The sequence below is a fragment of the Pelophylax lessonae genome (assembly GCF_965119305.1).
Source record: "Pelophylax lessonae genome assembly, chromosome: 12".
NCBI classification, from domain to species: Eukaryota; Metazoa; Chordata; class Amphibia; order Anura; family Ranidae; genus Pelophylax; species Pelophylax lessonae.
The window spans coordinates 73,675,197-73,692,680 of record NC_138779.1 but is presented as its reverse complement, the minus strand read 5'-3'; the positions used below and the strand labels follow the sequence as shown (position 1 = coordinate 73,692,680).

At 45.6% G+C, this 17,484-nt stretch overlaps 1 protein-coding gene across 10 annotated transcripts in view; it reads left to right on the top strand.

Annotated features, from left to right (window-relative positions):
- Positions 1 to 4,949: 4,949 nt before the first annotated feature.
- The window catches only part of AGRN (agrin), a 704,390-nt gene continuing 691,855 nt past the window's right edge, over positions 4,950 to 17,484 (top strand). For all 10 annotated transcript variants that reach the window (XM_082274335.1, XM_082274327.1, XM_082274332.1 and 7 more), the window contains exon 1: positions 4,950 to 5,336. In XM_082274335.1, the coding sequence (XP_082130461.1) occupies positions 5,142 to 5,336 (195 nt within the window). In that variant the 5' untranslated portion in view covers positions 4,950 to 5,141. The remainder of the gene's footprint in view (positions 5,337 to 17,484) is intronic.

Here is a 17,484-nt window from a genome sequence, read left to right as displayed (position 1 = left end):
CGTCTTTTGTCCCCGGGCTGTCGGTGTCTGTTGAAAAGTGCAAAGACAGCACATGAATTTTGTCCGCCGACTACAGCCGACTGCAGAAGTGATGTCATGTAATGGTTAACTTTCCCTGTGTTTTTCCTTTTCTGAGCATGCCCAGTCTTGCAAATCTGCGGTCTGTCGGCCGAATTCTGTACTGACTGGCAAACAATCGGCCGTTCTGGTGTCGGCATACAAAAATTTTAATGCTTGCATGACAGATTCTTTTCGGCCGAATGTGCGCTGTCGGCTGTCGGCAGCATCATACTAACAAGCCTACAATCGGCAGATCGGTCGTCGGCTGAAGCTTTTCGGCCGACAATCAGCACGTGTGTACGGGCCTTTACTCCCATGTCTGGAGAGCAGCAGTGAGCAGTCTTTATTACTGAAATCTCCTGCACAGAGGTAAAGTCTCACACTGAATTACTGCACAGATCTGGAAAAAATGCACAAAGCGCTCCAAGGCTCAAGGAAGCATTTCTGCATGATGAGACATTTCTATTGCCGGAGTTAAAATTGTTTATGTAAAGGACCTTGGCATCGATGTTGAAATGATTATATATACAGTGCAGTACAAAGGGAAAAGAAGCCAATGTCCTGAGTCCATTTCTTTATACAGCTTGCTCTGCTCACACTTGCAGCATCATTTCTACAGCCGTTTACGACACCCAACTGGCCATCAAATGGCACTTAAAGGGTCAGATTTTCTCAAGGGAAAACTGTGAAAGATTCTCACTGAAATCACAGTCATCTGACAGAACAGCTGGGACATTTGCAGGACATGACCATTTCACCTTTGTAGCTCATAACGTTTTCAATGTATCACTTTCCAAACTTTAGACTGGTAATGCAATAACTGCAACATACAGTATAAAAGAATCAGAGATGTATAGTAACTAAGTAGAACTACTTCATTACTGTACTTAAGTACCGAAAGGCGGTATCTGTACTTTCCTGGAGTAGAATTTTTTTCTCCTACTTCCACTTTTACTTCACTACATTTTTTCAATGATTTCAATACTTCTACTTCGATATATTTTTTTTTGTGCTGCATATTTACTCGTTACAATTATAAAAATTACCACTGCCAGAACAGTAGATGGCAGGTTTCATGAAGGTCAAAACATGTGTATTATCAGCGCATACGAAAATAAAAGCTACTGTATGTATAAACAAAAGCTGCATTTGAAATAATAAAAAACAATATGATGTTCAAACTTTTGACTTCTTTCTTTATTAACTACATAACACAGTACTTGTACTTTTACTTTTAGTACTTAAGTAGCAAAATTAAAAAAAAACTACTTGCAATACTTAAGTACAAAAAATGTTGAATACTTTAATACTTCTACTCAAGTCACTTTTTGATCGAGCACTTCCACTTCTACTCAAGTCACTTTTTGATCGAGCACTTGTACTTTTACTCAAGTATGGGTTTTGAGTACTTTATACAACGCTGAAAAGAATAAAGTACATCTTTGTCTTCTTCAAACAGAATTGACATTGCATTGCCTCCATCCAAATATAAATAGCTACATTTAGGCCTCTTTTCCATGATTGGACCAATTGGGTCTGCCTGTCCGTTTTTCAGGCAGACCTGATCAGGCCACCTATTGTCCTCTATGGGGTGGCAGATGTAGGCTGACATGTGTCCTCTGACACCTGCCTGGCATTCGATCCGACAAGATCCGCTGAAAACAGACGTATGGCGATACGTTCGCCATCCGTCCATTGGGTCGGATGAAAACAAACAGGCTGTCTGTTTTCATCCGATCTCCCCAAAGATGAGAGCGGGACTCTGACAGGTCCGTCTCTGCATAGCGAGTGGAGACAGACCTGCCATCCGCCTGCTCAGTGGGGATCAGCGGAGCGATCCTCGCTGAGTCCGTTAAAACGGATCTGCCCAGTGTGAAAGGGGTCTTTAGCCAGGATACACACTATACAATTTTCTTTAGATTTTTTTCCTTTAGACTTAACAAAACCATATAATATGAGGTCAGACCTAAACACGTTCAATTTGTATGCAATCAGGCAGGCCCTTGCACTACATAGTTAAAGGTAAATCTGTAGCCAATCAGTTTCCACATTTTTTTTTTGCCAAAGCTTAATTGAACAAGCTGATTGGCTACCATGCACAGCTGCACCAGATTTTGCACTCTCCAGTTTTGGTAAATCTAATCTTATATGTCACTCACTTAAACCCCATACACACGAGAAGAAATTTGGCCGGGAAATTTCGTCCGTCGACCGATCTGCCGATTTTCGGCTTGTTAGTATGGTGCTTTCGACAGCCGACTCCGACTTTTCGGCTGACAAAATCCTGGTGTGCAGGCATTAAAATTTTTGTCCTCCGTCAAAACACGTCCGATTTTCGTCTCATTAGTACAGATTTCGATGGGGAAAAATCTTATGAGCAAGACTGGGCATGCTCAGAGAAGAAAGAACACAAAGAAAGCAATCCAACACATGACATCACTTCTGAAGTAGAATTCTGTCGTGCGGGAAAATTTGTGTGCAGTCTAGAGCACATTCCAACCAACGGACACCACTCTGGACAAAAGACGGACGACCGGTCGGCGGAAATTCGTTGCGTGTGTACAAGGCTTTAGGCTGACCATACATGGGTTGAATTTAGAAATAATTTTTCTTTCGAAAATCTTATCTAATTTTCGTTCGAAATTTCTCATCTTTAGTGGGCCGCAGCAACAGCCAATTTTCGTGCAGTCATCTAATTTGAGTGATCAGGCATGTTGGAAATTTTTCTGAAAAACAAAAGATTTTCTAATCAATGATGGGAGAATTGTGTGAGAAATATGATTGAAAAAGAAATGCGCATGAGTGCAAGAAAAGAAAATTCCCGGAAAGAAAAGAAGATTCCCAGCCACGAAAATTCTTTTCTGTAGCAATATGAGGTGAAATTGAAGGCTCGGTTGGTCGAATTTCGGAATCAATGGTGGCACCATGGAATCACAAAACGCACAAAATTTCTGATTTTCAAAAGAATATTCTTTTGAAATTCGACCCATGTATGGCCAGCCTTAGTGCTGGGGCAACCCCCACCACATGGAAGAGAAGAAGAAGAGAAAGACAAAAGAAGTGATGATAAGTGAAGAGAGAAGACAAAAGAAGGGGAATGAAAAGAGAAGGGAAACAAAGTAGAAGAAAGATGAGGAAGAGAACAGAACGAAGGAGAAAAAGAAGAAAATAAAAGAAAGGAAAAGAGAAAAAGAACAGGAGACGTGAAGGAGAAGAGAAATGATGAGAAGAAAGGGAGAAGAGAAATGATGAGAAGAAAAGAAGAGAAAGAGGAAGAAAAAGAAGAGGAGGAAAAATAAAGATAAGGAGAAGAGCAAGAAAAAGAGAAAGAAAAAAAAAACAGAGGAAGAGAAGATGAAAAAAAAAGAGAAAGAAAAGCAGAAGAGAATGAGAAGTAAAAAGGTGGAAAAAGATAAAGGGAAGGGGAAGAGAATGAGTAGGAAGGGGACGAGAAAGAAAAGGAAAAGCGGAAGCGAAAAATAAAGAGGAAGATAAAAGGAAAGAGAAGAAGAGGAAGAGAAAGAAATATTTGAGAAAGAGAAGGAGAAAAGAAAAAGGAGAGGAGGATGAGAAGAGAAGAAGACAAAGAGAAAGGGAAGGAGAAGAGGAAGAGAAGGGGAAGAAAATAGGGGAAGATAAGAAGAGGAAGAATGGGAGAAGAGAAGTAGGAAGAAGAGAGAACTCTGGAGAAGAGAAGGAAAAGAAGAAGAAAAAGAGATAAGAGGTGAGAAGGGAAGGGAAGGAAAAGAGAAGTAATGAGGAGAGAAGAGAGCTAGAAGGGAAGAAGAAGAGAAGAGAGCTAGAAGGAAAGCAGAAGAAGAATAGAAGAGAGCTAGAAGGAAAGAAGAAAAGAGAGCTAGAAGGAAAGAAGAAGAGAAGCGAGCTAAAAGGAAAAAAGAAGAGAGCTAGAAGGAAATAAGAGAAGAGAGCTAGAAGGAAAGAAGTAGAAGAGAAGAGAGCTAAAAAGGAAAGAAGACGAGAAGAGAGCTAGAAGGAAAAGAGAAGTAATGGGGAGAGAAGTGAGCTAGAAGAAAATGAGAAGTACTGAGAAGAGAGCTAGAAGGAAATGAGAAGAAGAGAAGAGAGCTAGAAGGAAAAGAGAAGTAATGAGAACAGAAGAGAGCTAGAAGGAAAGAAGAAGACGAGAAGAGAGCTAGAAGGAAAAGAGAAGTAACGAGAAGAGAAGAGAGCTAGAAGGAAAGAAGACGAGAAGAGAGCTAGAAGGAAAAGAGAAGTAATGAGAAGAGAAGAGAGCTAGAAGGAAAAGAGAAGTAATGAGAAGAGAAGAGAGCTAGAAGGAAAGAAAAAGACGTGAAGAGAGCTAGAAGGAAAAGAGAAGTAATGAGGAGAGAAGAGAGCTAGAAGGAAAAGAGAAGTAATGAGAAGAGAAGAGAGCTAGAAGGAAAGAAAAAGACGAGAAGAGAGCTAGAAGGAAAAGAGAAGTAATGGGGAGAGAAGAGAGCTAGACGAAAAGGAGAAGTACTGAGAAGAGAAGAGAGCTAGAAGGAAATGAGAAGAGAAGAGAGCTAGAAGGAAAAGAGAAGTAATGAGAAGAGAAGAGAGCTAGAAGGAAAGAAGAAGAGGAGAAGAGAGCTAGAAGGAAAGAAGAGAAGAAAACAAGAGAGCTAGAAGGAAGGAAGAAGAAGAGAAGAGAGCTAGAAGGAAAAGAGAAGTAATGAGAAGAGATTTAGAAGGAAAGGAGAATAAGAGAGGAGAAGAGCAGAGCCTCGGTTGCACCTTTACAGTCAGCTCACGTTGCTCCGATTATCCATTAACCTGATGTGAGCCGCATTTCCTGGAGGTGGCGTCCTGCTATAGTTTGGGATGATCTGGGAGGAGGACAGAGCTGACACCCCCCCCCCCCCCCTCTTCTTATCAGCAATTCAGATTGCATGCAAATCCCCCGCAGGCAGGCAGGCAGTGAGTGGTGGTAAGGAGGACTCCCATCCATCGCCCCCCCTCCTCCTCCTCCTCCTCCTCCCGGGTGGGTTTGTCTTCTCCCCGGACTCGGTGCAGAGGGTCTCCTCCTTGCTGTAGATTAGTCTCCTCGTCCTCTGGATGCGCCTGTCCTTTCTGTGACCATGCGGGGAAGGTGGAGGAACATGCAGCCTCTGTGCACTTTAGCGGTGGTGCTGGCCGTGTGTCTGGGGACGGTCCGGGGACATTGTCCGGAGAGAGAGCTAGAGAGGAGGGAGGAGGAGGCGAACATTGTACTCACCGGGACGGTGGAGGAGATACTCAACGTGGACCCGGTACACCACACCTACTCGTGTAAGGTAAGCGGGAGCCGGGAGAGGGGGCGGGGCCTCAAACTTCACCAACTGCCCGGATAGAGCCGTCATTGTGCGGGCACCGGTACTGCTGATCAATAACCAATGCTTAGGGCACGGGTACTTCTGATCAATAATCAATGCTTGGGGCACTGGTACTTCTGATCACTAATCAATGCTTGGGGCACCAGTACTGCTGATCAATGCTTGGGGCACTGGTACTGCTGATCAATAATCAATGCTTGGGGCACGGGCACAAGTACTGCTGATCAATGCTTGGGGCACGGATACTGCTGATCAGTGATCCATGCTTGGGGCACTGGTACTGCTGATCAATGCTTGGGGCACCAGTACGGCTGATCAATGCTTGGGGCACCAGTACGGCTGATCAATGATCAGTGCTTTGGGCACGGGTACTGCCAGTCACTGATCAATGCTTGGGGCACCTGTACTGCTGATCAATGATTAATGCTTGGTGCAGCGGTACTGCTGATCAGTAATCAATGCTTGGGACATCAGTACTGCTGATCAATGATCGATGCTTGGGGCACCAGTACTGCTGATCAATGCTTGGGGCATCGGTACTAGTGCTGATCAATGATCAATGCTTCCGGCACTGGTACTGACAGTCACTGATCAATGCTTTGGTCACCGGTACTGCTGATCACTGATTAATGTTTGGTGCACCGGTACTGCTGATCAACAATCAATGCTTGGGGCACCGGTACTGCTGATCAATGCTTGGGGCACCGGTCCTGCCGGTCACTGATCAATGCTTGGGCACCGGTAATGCCAGTCACTGATCAATGCTTGGGGCACCAATACTGCTGCTCAATGATCAATGCTTGGGGCACCGGTACTACCGATAACTAATCAATGTTTAGGGCACCTGTACTGCTGATCAATAGTCAATGCTTCGGGGCATAGGTACTGCTGGTCAGTGATCAATGCTTGGGGCACCAGTACTGCTAATCGATGATCAATGCTTGGGGCACTGGTACTGCTGATCAATGATCAGTGATAGGGGCATCAGTACTGCCGGTCACTGATCAATGCTTTGGGCACTGGTACTGCTAATCAGTGCTTGGGGCACCGTTACTGCTGATCAATGATCAAACCTTGGAGCACTGATACTGCCTGTCAGTAATCATTGCTTGGGGCGCCGGTACTGCTGATCACTGATCAATGCTTGGGACACCAGTACTGCTGGTCAGTGAACAATGCTTGGGGCACTGGTACTGCTGATAAATAATCAATGCTTGGGCACCGGTACTGTTGGTCACTGATCAATGCTTTGGGCAGCAGTACTGCCAGTCAGTGATCAATGCTTGGGTCACCGGTACTGCCAGTCCGTGATCAATGCTTGGGGTTCCGGTACTGCCAGTCAGTGATCAATGCTTGGGGCACTGGTACTGCTGATAAATAATCAATGCTTGGGCACCGGTACTGTTGGTCACTGATCAATGCTTTGGGCACCAGTACTGCCAGTCAGTGATCAATTCTTTGGTCACCGGTACTGCCAGTCAGTGATCAATGCTTGGGGTTCCGGTACTGCCAGTCAGTGATCAATGCTTGAGGCACCAGTACTGCCAGTCATTGATCAATGCTTGGGGCACAGGTACTGCCAGTCAGTGATCAATGGTTAGGGGAACTGGTACTGCTGATTAATGCTTGGGGCACTGGTACTGCCGATCGCTGATCATTGCTTGGGGCACAGATACTGCTGACCAGTAATCCATGCTTGCGGCACCGGTACTACTGATCAGTGATCAATATGCAGGAACTGGTATTATTGATCATGGATCAATGCTGATAGTACTGGTGATCCATGCTAGAGGCACTAAAATCAGTGCTGCAGGCGCCATTATTACCGATCAGTGATCAATGTGAGATCAATGCGGAGGACACTGGTATTGCTGATCAGTGAAACCAGTGAAAGAGCTGGCACTGGCATTACTGATCAATGCTTTGGGCACAGGTACTGGCAATCAAGAGCAATGTGCGCCACCAGTACTACTGATAAGTGCTGATGGTACTGGTAAAGAATGCAGGTACTGGTACTGGTGATCTAAAATCAATGCTGCTGATAATTGATCAATCTGAGATCAGTGCTGAGGGTACTGGTATTGCTGTTCTGCAATCAGTGCCTGCAGCTTTTTGTGACCACCAGGGTCACCCAGGGCCAGTGCTGGTTTCCAGGGACAGTTTTAGCAGGATCTGGCCATGGAAATATACTTTAGGAGGTTTTTGGGTCAAACTTGTTTTCCACTCGGAGTATTACTAAATTTACCATGTCACATTAAGCGAATCTAGACACATTCACCTGCAGGCGCCAACCATTGGCCACGCACATTTATGATTGATAAAACATAAGCTTCAAAAAGTGAATGCTGATCATTGCAAATTGGAATTTTAAGATTGCAGTCAGGTTGAAAAAAGACACAAGTCCATCTAGGTAAACCAATAAAAATAAAAAAAGGTGAAAATCTAAATCCGCGTAGTCAGATGTGAGACGAATGTGGGGGGAGTGTGGGTAAATCTTTGATAAAATCTACAAATGATCCTCTCTGATCTGAATGTCAAAGGGCGGAATGTGTCCTGGGGTGGTAACATTCACCATTTATCAATGCAGTGTTTCTTACTGAGACTTGGAATTGCCATTGGAGAATGCGAAATATAGGGTTGCGGCTAATGTGACCCTGCTGGGCAAACGAAATCCAGCCAGCGAATGATCAGCCGATTATTGGCTATTTTTATAAACGTGCCCCTTTTAGATATTGAGCTCTGTTTATGTTGTCTTTACAGTTTGTGTATTTATAAATAACTATGTAGGTGTTGATAAATATGGAATGTGTGTATAATAATCCAGTGTAGTATGGAGAGTGGTTGTAGTCTTTGCTCCCAGGACTGTATTGGAAGTACCCGGCCCGCCTAGTGAGAATGAGTCCCTGGGAATAGTTGTCAGATCTGCTCACATGTCATTGTGTATCAGCACCGGTAGTAGCCATAGACATCAGACGTAGGTCCTCTGACATTGAGGGGGGGTCAGACCTGATTGTTCAAACATCTGCATACTGATGGTGCAGGAATGACCGCAGCCGGTGACCTCGGCCTCAGAGAAAAATTGATCAGACGCGCTTGAATATTCCAGATGGCCGTGGTAATTTCAAAGACATTAATCTAATGTTTATGTGAAAGTTATGCAGTGACGAAAATTCGGCATTGCCAGAGCATACGTATCAGATATAAAGTCAGGAACACCCATCCTGTCCTCTTTTTTTGCACTTTAATCCATTAGTGGCAGTCAGTCCAATGGTATCGGCCAAATCTGTCTGTATTACTTATGGATCAGGCGGAATATTTTATTCAGACTTTTTAGAATAAAGGATCAATGATTATCTTTTGTCTGTGGTAGCCGTGTGTTCATTTAAAGATCCTTTTGTAGGATTTACAGAAAAGTTGGAAGAGTCGGATGATTTGCCGTAGAAATGACTTGTTGCTTTCCTTGTCATCATTATTTAGTACTGTCTGCAGTGATACTGCATGGAAATGCTGCCAACTCAACCATGTCAACTCTCCCAGCCTGCCTGCTTACTAGATTTTATGTGTGCAATATCACCCAATCACCGAGGGGCCCTCCCTTTTCAGCATGCCGTGATCTGGCCTGAAGGGGTTAAAGTTGATGTAACTCCTAATTGAATGACATTTTATTTTGCAGCACTGGGTATCAAACAATTGTCTTTTCTTTTTTTTTTTTTTTAAAGAAAATACATGCTTTTACCTTGTTTTCATCCTTTGTTGCATTTCAGTGCTACTAATCTCCTGCAGCTGCTTTGCAGCCACTTCATGTGTACATGTACCCCAGCAAAGGCTGCATGGCATTTCTAAGGCTGGCCATACACTATACAATTTTCTTATTCAATTTCCTTTAGATTTACCTTAAACTATGTAGTGCAAGGGCCTGCCTGACTGCATACAAATTGAAAGTGTTTAGGTTTGACCCTATATTACATGTTTTTGGTAAATCTAAAGGAAAGTTGAACAAGAAAATTGTATAGTGTATGGCCAGCCTAAAGGTGGGTTTCCTTAAGGAGCCAACAGTACGTAATAAATGTTCATGGGGCATCTTGTAGTTCCCCTCCAAAACCGGTGTGACAGAATAAAGCTGAGTCTTTCCATTCAGCCAGTGGATTGAATTAAAATACTCACAGATTCCTGCATCCACACAGTGATGAAAGGATCTCCCCTTCTGTGCTGTTGAAGTCTGACAGCAGGAATGCCCCTCCCCCCATAGCTTTATAATACATTGACTAGCATTGCAGCCATTGGCTACAGCAGCTGATTAATTGCTGTTTTTTAAGCTGGACCGACCTACAGAAGCTGGTCTAACGATCGACTTCTGATGAACAGAGAGGGCTCCGCACATTTACCCAGTTCCTGCTGAAATTTCTGATTTTCCATGTGTACCCAGTTTTAAGCTAGGCTCACACTAGCCCAATCTGTGAAAAGTGATCTATGGTGGATCACTTTACAGAGTGTGGCTAAGTCTTTGCTGTCAGTCATTGAGGAGGCAATCATGCTGCCTTCTAAATGTCCGTTTTTTTTTAGTTTTTGTCAAACAGCAATTTACAATGGGACTAAGCGTTTGGCTCGTGGTTGCGGTGAAGCCCCATTGACTTGAAATATTGAGTTTGACAGACAGTGCTGCCTGTCCACTCGTCATCCTGTTTTAAATTTGGCGCCCCTTCATGCAAACAGCCACCTCTGGCTGTATTGTGGACTTCAGATGGGCACATGGGGGGCAGCTCCACTCACTCTCATTGTGGCCGCCCCCAGCTTGCCCACCAATCACTGGATGCTGGATGGATGTTACACTGCTGAGGGATGTGAACCCGAGTTCCCGGCCAACCCCAGGCCTTGGGACTTGGGGCTAATCATTTGAAATAAGCAATACTGCTAAGTGGGGGTCATTTTGCCACAGCACACCTGGGGACTCTTCACGGCACACCAGTGTGCCGCGGCACACTGGTTGAGAAACTCTGTTCTAGTGCATGTGTGGGTTTCCTCCCACACTTTGATGGAAGGATAACTGGAAGGATAAATTCCTAGTGTATGTGAGAGGGGAGCCTCAGATTGTAAGCTTGTTCACAGCAGGGACTGATGTGAATATACAGTATGTATAGCGCTGCATAAATTGCCAGAACTATATACAGTATAACTGGAAGTGCCTGAACAAGGTCTTTCATGGCAGGGTCACCACATATTTTTTTAAAGTGGTTGTAAGCCCACTCTTAGAACTTTTACCTATAGGTAAGCCTTTAAAAAGGCTTACCTATAGGTACTGTAAATATCTCCTAAACTTGCACTGTTTAGGAGATATTTACATTTCATGCAGCCGATGACATCATCGGTGCATGCGCTCTGAAGAAACGGCCGCCCGTGTCGTTTCTTCAGAGCCCTGTGTCGTGACTGGCCGCTCCCCTGCGCATGCACAGGAGTGACGTCATGCGGCTCCCGGCCAATAGCATAGCCGGAGTCCGCTGACCAAGAAGGAAGACAGCAGAAGATGTGCCTGCCAGCGGGGATGACTAGGGCTTCGTTTGGAGGTAAGTGTCACATAATGTGCTAGTATGCGATGCATACTAGCACATTATACATTTAAAAAAAAAAAGGAAGAGTTTACTTCCTCTTTAGCGAAAAATGAATGAACATATTTCAATTCTGTATGAGATTTTCATGATTGGGTATACATGTGCTTTAATATGCTAATTCCCTGCTGTACTCAGATGCTGGCCATGAGATAGAACAGCCATTTTTTTTCAGTCAGGACCCCCTTTACAATTCCGCACAATCATGAGGCACCCCATTCTAAAATGTAAAAAACAAAATTGTTTTACATAATGCGTAGGACACCCAACATTAACTGGGATTTATTCTTACAAGCAAACACCTTTGCACACTGGGCACTGACTAGTATTGAAATGTTTCTCTTCTCCCTTAGTTTCTCTCCCTTACTCAGTTAATGTGACCCCAGTGCTCTTGGGGAGGGGCAAACAAGGGGGCTGGGCAAGTGCCCAATGTCCTCCTTATCAACCGATGATGTCATTGGTTGTTAGGATACTGGCGGCTAGAAGGTGGTAATGGTGCACAATGAAAACCTGTGGCTTTATGAAACTAATAGCAGGCTTGATCCACCTGCTGGCTTGTATACAATTTTTGGGCAGTTTCCAGGCATTTTGCCTAGTTGAAGGCACCCTGGTGGAAAAAGTCTGAGATAGAATATAGGATCCTAACATCACAGCACCCATCCATTACTGGACACTAAACCTTGTGAAGTGTATAGCCCCCATTAGAATTCGTGAAGTGAGTCAGCGGTGTACTACTATAGCAAGAACATGACTTAAAGCGGAGTTCCAGCCATTTGACTCACCTGTCCAACGGTCCAGCGATGCGGCCGCCCGAAGCCTCGATCCTCTCCCTCGGCGCCGGCATCACTGGTGTGGGCACCCGGCTGTTACAGTTTGCGGCTTCACAGCCGGGTACCCACTGCGCATGCGCGAGTCGCGCTGCGCGCCGTGATTGGCCGGCAATCTTCTGGGACCTCTTACGTGTCCCAGAAGATTGCAGGGAGGGGGAGAGGAGAACTTCCGCTCAGGGCGGCGCGCCGCGGCGCTCCGAGCGGAAGTGGGAGCGGGTACCTGCCAAAACTAGGTACCCGCTCCCCCCCCAAAAAAATGACATTCCAAATGTGGCATGTCAGGGGGGTAGGAACACCTAAAGCGGAAGTTCCACTTTTGGGTGGAACTCCGCTTTAAGCTGGATACACACTATACAACTTTTGTTGTTACATTTCCTTTAGATACTATGTAGTGCAAGGGCCTGCCGGATTGCATACAAATTGAAAGTGTTTAGGTCTGACCTCATATTATATGGTTTTGGTAAATCTAAAGGAACAAAAATCTAAAGACAATTGTATAGTGTGTATGGCCTATTACAGTAGAGGCTCATCCACACCATGTGCATTGGGCCAATGCATAGGACAGAGAAACTTGCCTTTTGTCCTATTGTTTCAGTTCTCTCTAATGCACAGATTTGGTTTGCGCTGAAAAAAGTAGGACAAGATGCACTTTTATGCAGCACAGTACGGTGTAACGTATTGCAACTGGCAGCAGTACATAAAATTTGAATGAAATGTAATTTCGTGACATTTCAATAAAGTGAAAAAAAAATCCCCCAAAAAAAGCATTGCCCCCCCCCCCCCCCCCCAACTGGGAGTGCGTTATACAGAGCATAACACATACCTGTTGTGTGAATGGGCCCTAACAGGAAATGATGGGTTATCAATCCTTGGAGCTTACTCATGCGTCTCCGAGAGGGACATGGGTAATTCTTTAAAGGGTAACTTCACATTTGCTGGGAAAAAAAATAGCAAATTAAAAAAAATAATCCAGCGTCTACAATTTCTAAACAAGTCATATTGTAATTGAATGTTATTAAAATTTCCCTTTCCTTTTCAATCTGTAATTTTCTGTAAAATGCAGTATGATGGTATTCAGAACGACCCCCAGAAATGTAATTTCCTGCTTGTGTGATTGGCTCACTGATTTTCCCAGAAGTCTGCACTAAGATACAAGTCAGATTTTGGGCATCCCCTGCAACACAAATATCATTTTTACTGAGATACTGTTAAAGGGAAATCACACGTAAAGGGGTGCAGACCCTGCCTCTTCCCTCATTAGAGCCCTGCAGGTGCAGCAGCTGATTAATAATTATAAAGTCACTCCCATTCACTTTGCACATAGACCATGGGTGTCCAACCTTTTGGCTTCTCTGGGCCACATTGAGTGTAGAGAAATTTTCTCGGGCCGCATATTAAATATATATACTATAGTTAGGGTATATAAGTAATAAAATGCCACCACGCCCCCCCCCCGCACTGATTTAACACAACTAGAGGATGATCAAATGAAATGGAATCAGTATACAGAGGTTTACTTCTTCTGAGAGATATTAAAGGAACACTCTAACCACCATGACCACTTCAGTGATTTGAAGTGGTCATGGTGGTAGGAGTCAGAAACACTGCACATGTTCCTCTCCCACCTCTGAGGCAGCCTCTGCCTACCGTTAGTTGTGGCCGTGCCCCCGAACTGACTTCTCTCCTCCCCAGCAAAAAAAAAAAATTGTCAGGGGGCAGTGGGCCGCATTGCCTGAGGTTCCGGGCCGCATACGGCATTCGGGCCGCAGGGTGGACATGCCTGACATAGACAGAGGGAAATAAACAGCTATTTCTTCAGAGTAACAAAAGGGAGGAATCTGCTACAAAGTTTGTTACAATCCCTGCAATGTACGGCGATCACCCAGAGGGGGAGGGGTTTCCGCAACAAAAGTGGCACTTTAACAGCAGAAGTTAGCATTGTTGGCATGCCATGACACATAGATAACATATCACAGTATTTTTGCTTAGTAGGTTTGTTCTCTGCATGATGCAGACACAACAAGCACAGCATAGTATTTTGGAAGTTCATAAGGCAGCGACACATAGCAGAAAATCTCAATTCCAGTTTTCCAAAGTTCACTGAGTGAGCCCTATTCCCACCTGAGCGTTTCTAGTCAATTTTAAGCTTGTTTTTGCACCTTTTTTTCATGTGTTTTTTTAGGCTTGTTTTTTTTTTTTGTTTCAGCCATTATGTAAAGATACTAGGAGGAGGTGAAGGTTGTTAGATGCAAAATTGTGCAAAAAACACGATACATGCGTTTTTAGGGGCTCCCTTGAAAGTCTGTTGGGGCTAAAAGAAGCTCCTGTAGTTTTTCTTTTTTTGCACATCTGTTATTTATATAAATAAAGCATCCAACAAAAAAAAAAAACTGTGCAAGAATAAGATGTCAGGACATACACTATATTGTCAAAAGTATTGGGACACCTGCCTTTACACTCACATAAACTTTAATGGTATCCAAGTCTAAGGCCCCTTTCACACTTGTGCGACCTAAAAGTCACACGATTTTGACTGGACTTGAAGCAATGCCAATGTCTATGGACCTCAAAACGCATCAAAGTCATACCTAAGCAGTGCAGGGACAACTTTGAAGCCGCTGCAACCAGAGGCATACCTAGGGTCTACAGCGCCCTTGGCGAGGAACTGTATCGCCCCCCCCCCGAAATAGAGAGAGAGGGGGGGTTTTACAGAGAGAGAGAGGGGGTGACAGAGATAGAGAGAGAAAGGGGGGGGGGTGACAGAGAGAGAGAGGGGGGACAGAGAGAGGGGGGACAGAGAGTGTGGGTGACAGAGAGAGGGGGTGACAGAGAGAGGGGGTGACCAAGAGAGGAGGTGACTGAGAAAGAGAGAGAGAGAGAGAGAGAGAGAGGGGAGTGACCAAGAGAGAGGGGGTGACCAAGAGAGAGGGGGGGGGTGACAGAGAGAGAGGGAGGGTGACAGCGAGAGAGAGGGGGTGACAGAGAGAGAGAGGGGGGGTGACAGAGAGAGAGAGGGGGGGTTACAGAGAGAGAAGGGGGGTGACAGCGAGAGAGAGTGGGGGTGACAGAGAGAGTGGGGGGTAACAGAGAGAGAGAGGGGTGACAGAGAGAGAGAGGGGGGGGTGACAGAGAGAGAGGGGGTGACAGGGAAAGAGAGAGGGGAGTGACAGAGAGCGAGAGGGGGGGTGACAGAGAGAGAGGGGAGTGACAGAGAGAGAGGGGGGGGGGTGACAGAGAGAGAGGAGGGTGACAGAGAGAGAGAGAGGGTGGTGACAGAGAGATAGGGGGGTGACATAGAGAGAGAGGGGGTTGACAGAGAGAGAGAGAGAGAGAGGGAGTGACAGAGAGAGAGAGAGAGGGGGGTGACGGAGAGAGAGAGGGGGTGATGGAGAAAGAGAGAGAGGGGGTGACAGAGAGAGAGGGGAGTGACAGAGAGAGGGGGGTGACAGAGATAGAGAGAGAGAGGGGGGTGACAGAGAGAGAGAGAGAGGGGGGTGACAGAGAGAGAGAGAGGGTGACAGAGAGAAAGGGGGGTTACAGAAAGAGAGAGAGGGGGGTGACAGAGAAAGAGGGGGATGACAGAGAGAGAGCAGGAGAGCAGAGAGAGGGGGTGACAGAGAGAGAGAGGAAGGTGACAGAGAATGAGGGGGGCTGATAGAGAGAGAGAGGGGGGCTGACAGAGAGAGAGAGAGGGGGGGTGACAGAGAGAGAGAGAGAGAGGGGGGTGACAGAGAGAGGGGGGTGACAGAGAGAGAGAGGGGGGTGACAGAGAGAGAGGGAGGTGACAGAGAGAGAGGGGGGTGACAGAGAGAGAGGGGGTGACAGAAAGAGGGGGGTCCCCCAGTCAGCTTTGCCTGGGAGTGGAGAGGAGATTGAAGGAGTCTCACCGTGCTGAGTGGCGGTATGGGCTCCTCTTACAGCCCCAGTGCAGCCTGCCGCCAAGCTGGAGCTGATTGATGATGTCACGGTCATGTGACTGATGACTGGCCGCATGTGTGGGCGGAAAGAGCTCCGGAGAGCCCGCACTGCCGCCTGGAATGGACACAGGGCTCCAGGATTGGAGTCGCATGCTGCCTGGGGGCGCCGAGGGTGCAGGCTGAGCAAAGGGCACAAAAATCACTGCTAACACTGCCAATTTTTTTGCTCCCCCCCCCAATCATCCTGTGCCCCTGGCGGGCGCCAATCTCGCCAGCCCCTTGGTACGCTCCTGGCTGCAACTCTAAGTCGCACAGATATGAACGGTACTCTTTGGAAATAATGGAGTACGACTTGTCATGCAAGAGGATGGGGAGGAACAGAAATTTATATTTTAGGTGAATTTCCACTTTAAGGTCAAACCTCCAACTGTCTGCTCTTCAGATTTCAAAGAGGACCATCTCAAAGTCCTCCGAGCCATATTAACCTATTCTTGCTCTGTTCTAATTCACAGGATAACATCCTAGCCATACCCCATTTCAGTCCTTTGTAAGTGCAGTAAGCTCTCCAGGCACTTAAAAGCGTCGCGGACATGTGTTTTCTGTTGTGATGCTCCATAGAAGTGTATAATTTTTGATATTTTTAGATGGTATAAAAGTAAAGCATTTGTGTCTGTCAGATCTTCGCAGCACGCAGTCTGTTATTAAGGTTACAAAACTACACAGAGAAGTGCCCATTTAGTAAATATACCTATAGGAAAAGCTCTGTATTTCCGGCTCTTGGAATAAAGTTACTTTTTCTTTTTTTTCTCCTCTGAGAGGGTTGAAGGCTCCAACTCTTCATCAGCGCTCCGCTACAGCAAGATTACAGTGGACTTAACCCATTGTAGCAGAGAAGGAATGTGTCTGTGCATGTTTGCCATTTTGCGCATTTTTGTGATGGGAAAGATTTATGGCTTTGCTAACAAGTTTCTTCATGTCTCTAATGTGGTACAAATCAATAGGAAATCTGAAGGGTTTTAATGGCCGCCGAGTTTTCTAATGAGTCTCAGGCTATGGAACAAATTAGGCCAGAATTAGGGGGTTTTGGCTGTCATCAGAGAAGCAAAGGCGTTAACTTCAGCAACCTTTGATGAAGGATCTGTGGTGTATTGTATCCCATTACTGATGTGTATTGCCTCCCAGCCCCCTATCATGGACTCCTGCCGGCTTGGATTACTTTTAGAACACTGATCCCCCATCTCACTCCTGTAATCACTGATGTGTTTGATGTGGTGATACACCTGCTGAAATGCCTTCCTTTAGGCCTCATTCACATGAGAAACATGTACCTGTGTTAGAGTACAGCTAAAAAGACCTAGCTCCCTAACCTATTCTAAATCAAACCCTACATCACCCCAATGTATACTTATCTCTCTCTGTGGCATTGATGGCCTCCTGTGGTATTTGTATCTTCAGTGCAGAGATCTTCTGAAGTGCTGTCTGCTTAGTAACTCCCCATAGATTTTAAAGTGGAGTTCCGGGCACAAAAACATTTTTTTCAATGAAAATACCCCCGGGACAGTCAGGGCTAGTACATTCCACAATGGCTAGCCTCTGATCTGTCCCGGTTCGCCCTTACCTGCAAGAAGAAATACTCACTTTTAAAATTTCTTCTCCAGCGTTGCCATCTCTGATGTGGGCAGCTGAAGCCGGCGCGATCCTCTTCTGCGTCCTCTTCCGTGACTTCTTCTCCCAGAATGCACCTGCACCGGCCCCTCTC